This window comes from Cetorhinus maximus, chromosome 21 (assembly GCF_964194155.1).
Source record: "Cetorhinus maximus chromosome 21, sCetMax3.hap1.1, whole genome shotgun sequence".
In the NCBI taxonomy this organism is placed as follows: domain Eukaryota; kingdom Metazoa; phylum Chordata; class Chondrichthyes; order Lamniformes; family Cetorhinidae; genus Cetorhinus; species Cetorhinus maximus.
In genome coordinates this window covers 88735248-88745411 of record NC_135899.1, presented here as the reverse complement: position 1 = coordinate 88745411, position 10164 = coordinate 88735248, and the positions used below count along the sequence as shown (strand labels likewise).

The following is a 10164-nucleotide window of genomic DNA, read 5'->3' as shown; positions in this document are numbered from 1 at the left end:
AGTTCTAGATTCCCCATGAGGGGAAACATCCTTTTAGCACCCATCTTGTCAAGCCCCCTCAGAATCTTAGATGTTTCTATAAGGTCACCTCTCATTATTCTAAAGTCCAATGGGCACAGGCCCAACCTGCCAAACCTTTCCTCATAAGACAACCAACCTCCTCATCTCAGGAATCAGCTGGGTGAACCTTCTCTGAACTGCTTCCCATGCGAGAATGTAAGGAGACCAAAAGTGTAGGCAGCATTCTAGATGTGACCTCACCAACGCCCTGTACAGTTGTAATAAGACTTCCCTATTTACAAAAGGCACTCAACTACAGGGGACCCTTGGTAGGGCAAATGCAGGAACAGTGACAGAAGTCAAGTGATCAAACCTCCAGGAGTAGCTGCAGCCAGGTGCGCGGACACTAGCTGCCCTCTGTGCCTGGCTGGTCAAACTGGTTCTGTCAATAATGCAATCCGATCAATTCGTCATGTAACACCTTCACGAAAATGAGATGATCAATTCATCTCCACTACCCGCTGCAGTCCTCGAGTTTAAAAATCAATCGATATAATGTATCCCTGATGCGGTTATTTTCTCTTAAAAGGAATCGTTTTATTTTCGCAGCACCATTTGCGCCATTGCTTGTTACATGTGCAGTAATTCCAACTCTTGGGTGTGGTGACCCTTCTCAGCAAAATCTTTGGAAGAACAGAACCCAAAGAACACAATGTTCCACTGATGAATCGTCAAGTGTTTTTTTTCCCCTTTAATCACTGCGAATTCTTCACATCAAAAAAAAACAAAATCACAAAAAAGAGGGGGGAAACGAAAATTCAATTGCATTATGTTAAAAGCTGCGACATGGTATTTTTTTTCAGTCCTGCTTCTCGGCTGGTTTGAGAGAGTCAAGCAAGAGATGAAGAGTTACCGTGAAAATTGCTTAACCCTCTTGCAGAAATCCTCCCTTGGGATAATCTCAACGAATGTTCTTCCGTACAACCTTCTCGCTCGAGTTCCCCACTCCCCACAGTGTGAGCTAAGCCTAGCCCCGAGTTCGTTGCTGACGGGGAATATGTACAAACGGGTGTGTGTTTTTTTGTTGTTGTTGTGTGCGTGGTCTCTAGGTGTGGCCCCAAAGTCCTCCAGAAAAATCAACTGAAGAGAGGTCCGCCAGGTAGACAGCAGCGACGAGCTGTAACCGAGATCACAGTACATTATTACAGCCGGAACACTTAACACTGGGCTGCCAGATATGTCTAAAACCAGAAAACATCCTTGGCTTTGTGATGGTCCCGAAGACCTGATAAGAAAGAAAGACAGGGGGTGGGGGGTGTTGGGGGAAGGAGAGAGAATGAGTGAAAGAAACCAGATAAAAGGAATGAACCTCACCCCAGCGGAAGCACACAGTCCGGGAGCCAATTTGTCACCAATGGTTTCGTTAAATTAAAATTTGTACCCGCTCCTAGAAAAGGGCCCATTTCTACAGCCCCAACTCTACAGTTGTTCCCTCGGAGAGGAATCTATCACATACAAAGCCTTCTGTAAAAAAAAAAGGGGGGGAGAGCAACTCATGGGAACATAATCAAATTATTTGCTGAAAAACCAGAGCATAGGCTCTCAGGTGAGGGAATGTCAGTTCCAAAGCTTAATAGGCGAGTGAAAAACCCAGAGTGACAGGGGATTAATGGCCAAAGTGTCGTATTTTTAAACTGAAAACCGTCTTCAGTCGAAATGTGACGACTCTTTAATGCGAACCGTCTCCACAATAAAGATTAAGACGAATAATCATGAAGAACATGGGAGTAGACGGGAAAAAGGGGGAATATTTGTTTTTTTTTTAAAAAAATGTAAAAACTATCTTTAAAGTACAATTTGCAGAACAAAGTGTCTCCAACAAAGATTAGAATAACAGCAGATTCAGTGTTGGGTCTTGTTTTTTGAATTCTGCGGGGGTATCAGTATGACTGATCAGAAATCCTGTCCTACACCCCAAGGGCAGGTTCACATTTCCAGCCGGACTCCAGGTCTCGGGTTAAAAATTTGCCTTACCTGCTTCCACGTTTAAATTTAAAGTCTGTGTCACTTCAGCAGTCGGGAAGACCCCCGTCCAGTGGGAGGTGGCCTCTTGGCCGGCCAGGGCCGGCTGCAGTCGACTGGAGCGGAGGGCCGGCACGAGCAAGGAGTTGTAGCGGGGGTCGAGGTTGGGGTTGACCGGGTAGAGTTCGTGTATAGTCCTGGGGTGGTGGTGGTGAGGGTGGTGGGGGTGGTGGTACGCCGAGCCCTGCGGGCTGAGCGGAGCGGCCAGCGGGTAGTGCCAATGTTCCGGCGGCTGGGCCAGGTGCGGGTGCAGTGCGGCCGGGTACGGCTCCGTGGATCCGAAGTGAAGCTCCGAGTGCGGGGAACTCATGCTGCTACTGCTGCTGCTGCTGCCGCCGCCGCCGCCGCCGCCACTCGCTCCGGCGGCCGAGACCGACACCGAGACTGGGGCGGGGGGTGGTGCCTGGTAATTGGAGTCCCAGAAAGATGCGGGGAAATTGCGCTGAGTTAGTGAGGAACCCTCTGAAAAAGATAAAGTAACCCATGAGTCACTGACTGATCACCTTACATTATAATTTTACAGAAGAACATCCATTAAAATCGGCGAGCCGGTCTTAATATTTACGCAGAGCCGGTCCAATCGGTTTTACAAAGCAAAACTTGCCTTTTCTTTTAAGGAATCGGTTATACAAAACCCACGCGTTGAGCTGTTCACGTGTAGTAATTAGGTTAATGTTATTGTTCTGGGCACACTCCCAATGTGTCAATATTTAGATAGGGCTTAATTGTTAACATTCTAAGTATTGATACCACCCCCGCCCTGAAGATGGTGTCAGTTATGTAGAGAAAGACTGCGAGATGGCGAAAAACAAAAATAATCCCTGTCTTTATTAGCGCACAGTGGCGGAAATAACAGGCCAGCCAGTCAACAGACAGAGAATATTTCACCCCCCCACCCCCTTAAACCAGCCAGTCAACAGACAGAGAATATTTCACCCCCCCCACCCCCTTAAACCAGCCAGTCAACAGACAGAGAATATTTCACCCCCACCCTTAAACCAGCCAGTTAACAGACAGAGAATATTTCACCCCCACCCTTAAACCAGCCAGTCAACAGACAGAGAATATTTCACCCCCACCCTTAAACCAGCCAGTCAACAGACAGAGAATATTTCACCCCCACCCTTAAACCAGCCAGTCAACAGACAGAGAATATTTCACCCCCACCCTTAAACCAGCCAGTCAACAGACAGAGAATATTTCACCCCCACCCTTAAACCAGCCAGTCAACAGACAGAGAATATTTCACCCCAACTCCCCTCCCCAATTAAACCAGCTTATAGTTCACCCCTTTTCTATTTTTCCTTAGTTCTGTTCAAGAGTCATGCGGACTCGAAACGTTAACTGTGTTCCTCTCCGCAGATGCTGCCAGACTTGCTGAGTTTTTCCCAGGTATTTTTATTTTTGACAGAGAATAGAAGCCGACATTCTCCAGACACTGTTGTGAAACCCCTGAACCCAGACAGACAGAAATGCGATGAGCTCATGAGCCGCCGGGATGCCCTTATGAATCTCGAGGGTCTGTGGACGCTTGCTTGAAACTCTAGGTTAGGGATACTATGAATGAGTTTTGGATAATTTAACTGGTTTAGGGGTAATTTAAACCGGTTCAGGGATAATTTAACTGATCTAGGGATAGTTTAAGACAAAAATAAAAATACTTGGAAAAACTCAGCAGGTCTGGCAGCATCTGCGGAGAGGAACAATGTTAACGTTTCGAGTCCGTATGACAACAGGCTGTTGAAGAGTCATACGGACTCGAAACGTTAACTGTGTTCCTCTCCGCAGATGCTGCCAGACCTGCTGAGTTTTTCCAGGTATTTTTATTTTTGTTTTTGTTTTGGATTTCCAGCATCCGCAGTTTTTTGCTTTTATCTTAGGGATAGTTTAGCTAGGTGTGGGATAATTTAACTGGGTCTGGGATAATTTTACTCTGCCTGTTACTGCTTGTCTCTAAATATAATACCTGTAAAAGGCGAGGAATGAGTGCGAAACCACGAACTATCTAATCCACCAGCAGCCTGAATCGGCGGACCCCCCAACCACACCCACCTCACACCCTCCAACCACCCCCCCTCACACCCCCCAACCACACCCACCTCACACCCCCCAACCACACCCACCTCACACCCCCCAACCACACCCACCTCACACCCCCCCAACCACACCCACCTCACACCCCCCCAACCACACCCACCTCACACCCCCCCAACCACACCCACCTCACACCCCCCCAACCACACCCACCTCACACCCTCCAACCACCCCCCCTCACACCCCCCAACCACACCCCATCTCACACCCTCCAACCACACCCACCTCACACCCTCCAATCACACCCACCTCACACCCTCCAACCACACCCACCTCACACCCTCCAACCACACCCCACCTCACACCCCCCAACCACACCCACCTCACACCCTCCAACCACACCCCATCTCACACCCTCCAACCATACCCCATCTCACACCCCCCAACCACACCCACCTCACACCCCCCAACCACACCCCATCTCACACCCTCCAACCACACCCACCTCACACCCTCCAACCACACCCACCTCACACCCCCCCCAACCACACCCACCTCACACCCCCCAACCACACCCACCTCACACCCATTTGCAAGTTCCCAATAAGTGCAGCATAAATTCAGACTCTATCTTCAATTAGGTCAATTTATCCAGCTGTTTTTTTTTAGCCCCTGCTTTTATTTTGACATTGACACTTTGTTGGGCGAGTGGGGAAATGGGGGGCAAATCTCAGGACTTTGGTGAAAGAGCACAACAAGGCGGGGCGGGGGCATTCGGCCCATCGAGTACGTGCTGCCTCTGAAGCAAATATTTTGTCAGCTCTTTCAGGAAAAGCGCTGCTGCGTTTGGCGGATGGGGTTATCATTTTGAGGGGGGAGATTGTAAATGACGGCCCCTGATCCACGTGTTAAACGCAATGACTATAACCCCGGTAGCAATCCTTCCTCCCAATGCTGTGAAGGAGGAGATGTGCTCTCTCTGGGATCTCCTGCTATATTAAATTGGGTACTTACTATAGGAACTTAGAATGTTAAAAAAAAAACAGCATTAATCAGTATAATGCTTAAAATAGGTCGAGTGCACGAGGATCCTATTATTAGTCAGTATTCAGGAGCCGCCACAAGGTCAGATGAGAGTCTATTAACATAAAATCGTTTTTGGAAACTCGCGTTATATTTAGCGGGGTGTATAATTGAAAATGACTGAGTGAAGATGCAGCATGGAAGCTGCTGAATCCCCATTTGCTCACGCATGTTCACCATTAAACAACACGAGAGGTAACAAAATAATGAACAGGAAGGGGTGGAGTTTCAAGTGGATTATATCACTGGTCAATCATTAAATCCCCACAGTTCTTTATTTGGAAACTTGACCTCATTAGTGTTGTCACATTTTGCTAATTTTGCTTCGGCAAGGGGGCGGAGGAATACAAATATTGTTTATATAGTCAGATATTATTTGGGATACTCAAATATTATTTGTGGTCTATTTGGGCTATTTTAAGGACGGTAAACTGAAATTTCTTGAGACCTTTCCGGAAATGTAGGTATGAGAGAATCTCAAGAATATTAACGTTACAAAATGTGCTGATTTGTGTCTTCACTCAAAGCGTTACTTGGGACGCTTGCAATCCTCGTGAACCCAGCGGTTTTGTTTTATTTTACCTATCCTAATAAACATCGATAATGGGTTAATGTCTTCGTATCACAAGATCATGGAGTAGAGGAAGAAGCCATTCGGCTCTTTTGGAAGGAGCTGTCCAATTAGTCCTACTCCTTGTATACTCTATGAGGGGCTTTAAGTTTGCTGAAATGTACTATTCAAATATCAAAACAGTTATTACAACGTTAGGAAAGCGTAAGGTCTTTTTCGGCTTTAGTTCATTTACCCCCCCCTCAAGCAACATCAATTTTAAAAACTAAATGATCTGGTCGTTATCGCATTGCTGTTTGTGGGAGCTTGCTGTGCTGTGTTTCCTACATTATAACATTATAACAGCGAGCTTACTTTTTAAAAAAAGTGTTTCACTGCCTGTGAAGCGCTTTGGCAGGTCCTGAGGCTGTGAAAAGCGCTATATCAATGCAAGTATTTTTTTCTCTTAGAAGCCAGCGGGCCCGTGTTCTTGTTTAGTGTCATTCCTATTTGCATGGGAGTAAAAGCTCCACATTCCCGGGCAAGTGATGAAGCCATTCAGTGTAAAATAGCAGGGTGAATGTGCACTGGGAGGAATTGTTTAAGGTAGTGAACTTATTTCATAATTTTCATAAGGCCAAGAAACGGGCTCTCTTTTTCAAACATCGACCTTGCTGTCTGCAATTTTCATTCTTACTTAGATCCTTAGTAGTCTTTTAAACTCAAATGGCCAGGAACTCCCTTTAGAAAGCTTGTCTGCTTGACGCTCAGAGCCCCCACAAATACCTGATAAAGAACAAATAACTGAGTGTCCGGATAGATCGTCTAAGTGTTAATACAATTCAAAAATATATGAACAAAAGAAATACATTTTTGAGGGCCTGCTCTTGAAAAACGGGGAAAGCAAGAGGCAGATAGTCACTCTGGGATAGCACAAACTGAAGAAATGTCATTTGTTCAGCCAGTCTGTGAAGCGGGGGCGGTTAAATCATTTTACCTGATGATCCCGAGCTGGACTTCCTGAGTTTGCAGTTCCTGGTTTCAGGGTTGTAGTTGCTTAGCGCTCGGGTAAAATGTTCATCCACAACACTGCTGATGTCCCCATTGAAATAGGTGAACAAGACACATTTGGAGTTAATGTACTCCGCCTCGGGTCTCTCCTTCTCTCTCAGGGCGTCCTCTTTACTCGGGGCTGAAGGGTGGGCAGCGCTGCAGGGGACGACCTCCATCGTGACTTCCTGCACGGGCGGGTAAACTGAGAAAGCCTGGAAGAATTTAGATGGCAGAGCGTTAGAGTGACCAGGAGCGAGAGGGCGGAGGGCTGGACACATTACCTGCTGTGCTAAAAGAGTGCAAGCGCGGGATTGAAACAACGTGAATCCCCGGTTTCCCCAAATCACACCTTCGGTTGCTGGAACCCGTGTGCACTTCTCCCCAGTTAGATTTACAATGTGCCAACCGGAAAATGACCCCACCGGCGGCAAACTCGCAAGGTGTCTATTAACGAACTATAGGAACCCGTGAAATCTGCCCAAACCCAGCATTTGAGAGCCCAGGTTCGCTTTGCGGTACTTAACTGTAATAGGAAAGTCTTCCCCCGGAGTGTTTTTTCTGATTTTACTCTGCGGCGCTCGTTTTGATAGTGGAAAGAGTTCTCTGTCGGATTGGAGAAATTCTTTCCGATTCTGTTACCCAGTTTCCCTTTTAAACAGCGACGTGTCGGGTCTGACATAATTTGATTCCAGGAATAAAAGAACCCTGGGCTTTATTACAAACCCTCCCCACCCCCGGGTTGCCAATGGGAGCCGCTCTCCCCACCCCCGCGGAGGTCAGTGCTTTACACAGCGACCTACAGGCTGAGAGAGAAAGCAAGGCTGGGGGGAGCCCGTGATTGTCAGACCCATGTCACCATGGTCCCAATGGGGAGAGAAGTTCCTCTGGTTTCACGGCCCCTATCGTGCATAACACACTCAGGACGAAAGCGCCGGTTGGGTTAAAATGTCAACTTTAGCACAAGTCGAAATAAAACGTTTGACCGAACGCGGAGACCAACTCACTCACACTGATCTATGCCTCACTCACTGATCTTTGCCTCACTCACTGATCTTTGCCTCACTCACTGATCTTTGCCTCACTCACTGATCTTTGCCTCACTCACTGATCTTTGCCTCACTCACTGATCTTTGCCTCACTCACTGATCTTTGCCTCACTCACTGATCTTTGCCTCACTCACTGATCTTTGCCTCACTCACTGATCTTTGCCTCACTCACTGATCTTTGCCTCACTCACTGATCTTTGCCTCACCCACTCACTGATCTTTGCCTCACTCACTCATTGATCGATGACTCACTCACTCACTGATCGATGCCAAAGCGCTGGGTAATACTGAACCATGCCAGCACCAGCGGGAACAGTAAACACAAACAGGAAACTGAAACCAGAGAAAACAAAGTTGGGAACTTATTAAAAATAAAGTTTAACTTCAGGAAAGTTTAAAGAACGATGCAGACTATTTAACTTTCCCTGTGTTTTTTACGCTCGGAATAAACCGCCCAGGATTTATACCCAGAGCCCCCGCTAACTGACCACATTGCGGCAAACTAATCGGCCGCAGTTACTGATTTACCCCTGAAAGGGGGGAAGGTGGGGGAGGGGGTGGGGGGGCTTTAACTTAGGCAATGGTAATGCGGGCTCCTCTGACCCAGACCGGGGGTGCGGCTCTCAACTCCATGAGATCATCAAGTTTAAACAAGTTTGTACGGGCGATTTTTCAAATAGGCAGAATAGATGAGTTAAGATTACAGATTGCAAACATTCAGGACAACAGCAGGCCCTTCAGTCCCTGCAACCAGCCGTTCAGTTAAACCTGTGTCTCAGCACCATTTACCCTCAATCTCCACACACACACACACGCACAAAAACCTCAACCTTGAAAGCTGCAATTTGTCCCAGCGAGGAGCGAAATATTTCAGGCAAGAGGCTATTCCGGCAGTAGGGTGGTAAACATTTTTGTTTTAACCAGGGGCACCGGTTGTGCGAGAAGCGATCTATCTCCGGTCGAAGCTGTCCATCTCACTGCCCTACCTGTGTTGCATACGCTGGGGTGGTTGTAAAGTAAGGATGATGCGCTCCATACGTGTGGTACATAACATCCAAACAGCTCATGGTGGGGCACAGAGTACATGTACTGGAAAGGCTCCAGATTCAGGCAGGTGACAGCTCCATGGTCTCACATCGCCGACAGAGAGAAACTCCAGCCTGTGAGTTGAGTGACAGCAGTGCCGTCAAAGCAACTGGCAGCCTCCGGGTGCAGGAGAGTGCAAACAATTTTTCTCTGGGTGTCCAGCAATCCCGCTCCTCCCAGAGTGAGTTTATCTGCACCAATAGCCGTCAGCAGCAACACAGACACATGCAAATGAAGAGGTTATTTTTTTTTGTGTGTGTGGTGTGTGTGAGACGGGTTGGCGTGGGCTCTGACTTGAACAGCCCCTTGAAAGTCATGAACCGCCAGTAATCCTCATTGAAGTGATCGCTTCTTCTGGTACCGAGAGATGAATTCTGCACAAAAACAAAATCAGAAGGGTACACGAATTAAACGCCGGTTGTTGTTGGTTCTTTGCAGTGCAGAAGGAGGCCGTTCGGCCCGTCGAGTCTGCACTGGCGGGACTTTAATACTTGTTTTTATTTAATGTCTTTGTGGAAATGAAGCAGTTATTCCCTGAGCATGTGACAGGTAGGATGGATGATTTCCAATGGGAATTTTTTTTTTTCTTTATTCTTTCTTGGGATGTAGGCATCGCTGGCAAGTCACGTATTTGTTGCCCATCCCTAATTGCTCTTGAACTGAGTGGCTTGTGAGGCCATTTCAGGGGGTAGTTAGAGGTCAACCACATTACTGTGGGTCTGGACTCGCATGTAGGCCAGACCAGGTAAGGACAGCAGATTTCCTTCCCTAAAGGACGTTAGGGTTTTTTTGACACTCGATGATAGTTTCATGGTCACCGTTACTGAGACGAGTCTTTTTGAATAATTGAACTTAAATTCCACCAGCTCCTGTGGTGGGATTTGAACCCATGTCCCCAGAGAATTCACCTGGGTCTCTGGATTACTAGTCTAGTGATATTACCACATTCACAAAGGAAATGGGGAGGGTACAGGCTCAACATGTTCCCTCTAGGGTGATAGGAAGGAGTAACAAGCCCAGAGAACCATGGATGACCAGAGATATTCAGGATATGATGAGAAGGAAAAGAGAGGCTTTTAGCAGGTACAAGGGAAGCAAATCAGCGGAGGCATTAGTGGAGTACAGACAATGCAGGGTGGAGCTTAAGAAAGCAATTAGGAGACCAAAGAGGGGATATGAGAAAGCTCTGGCTGGTAAAAATAGGGAAAATCCCAAGATTTTCTATAAGT

At 47.2% G+C, this 10164-nt stretch overlaps 1 protein-coding gene across 2 annotated transcripts; it reads right to left on the bottom strand.

The window, feature by feature from the left end:
- Positions 1-579: 579 nt before the first annotated feature.
- On the bottom strand, positions 580-9011 carry LOC144696112 (transcription cofactor vestigial-like protein 2). Of its 2 annotated transcripts, none has more exons than XM_078567412.1 (4): positions 8836-9011; positions 6747-7014; positions 2035-2544; positions 580-1177 (listed from the first exon to the last, which is right to left on the bottom strand). In XM_078567412.1, exons 1-4 carry the CDS (start codon positions 8914-8916, stop codon positions 1137-1139), a joined length of 900 nt encoding a protein of 299 aa, XP_078423538.1. In that variant the 5' UTR covers positions 8917-9011; the 3' UTR covers positions 580-1136. The 2 variants fall into 2 exon arrangements, with proteins under 2 accessions (XP_078423538.1, XP_078423537.1); XM_078567411.1 differs by having other exon boundaries at positions 1139-1285.
- Positions 9012-10164: the final 1153 nt, after the last annotated feature.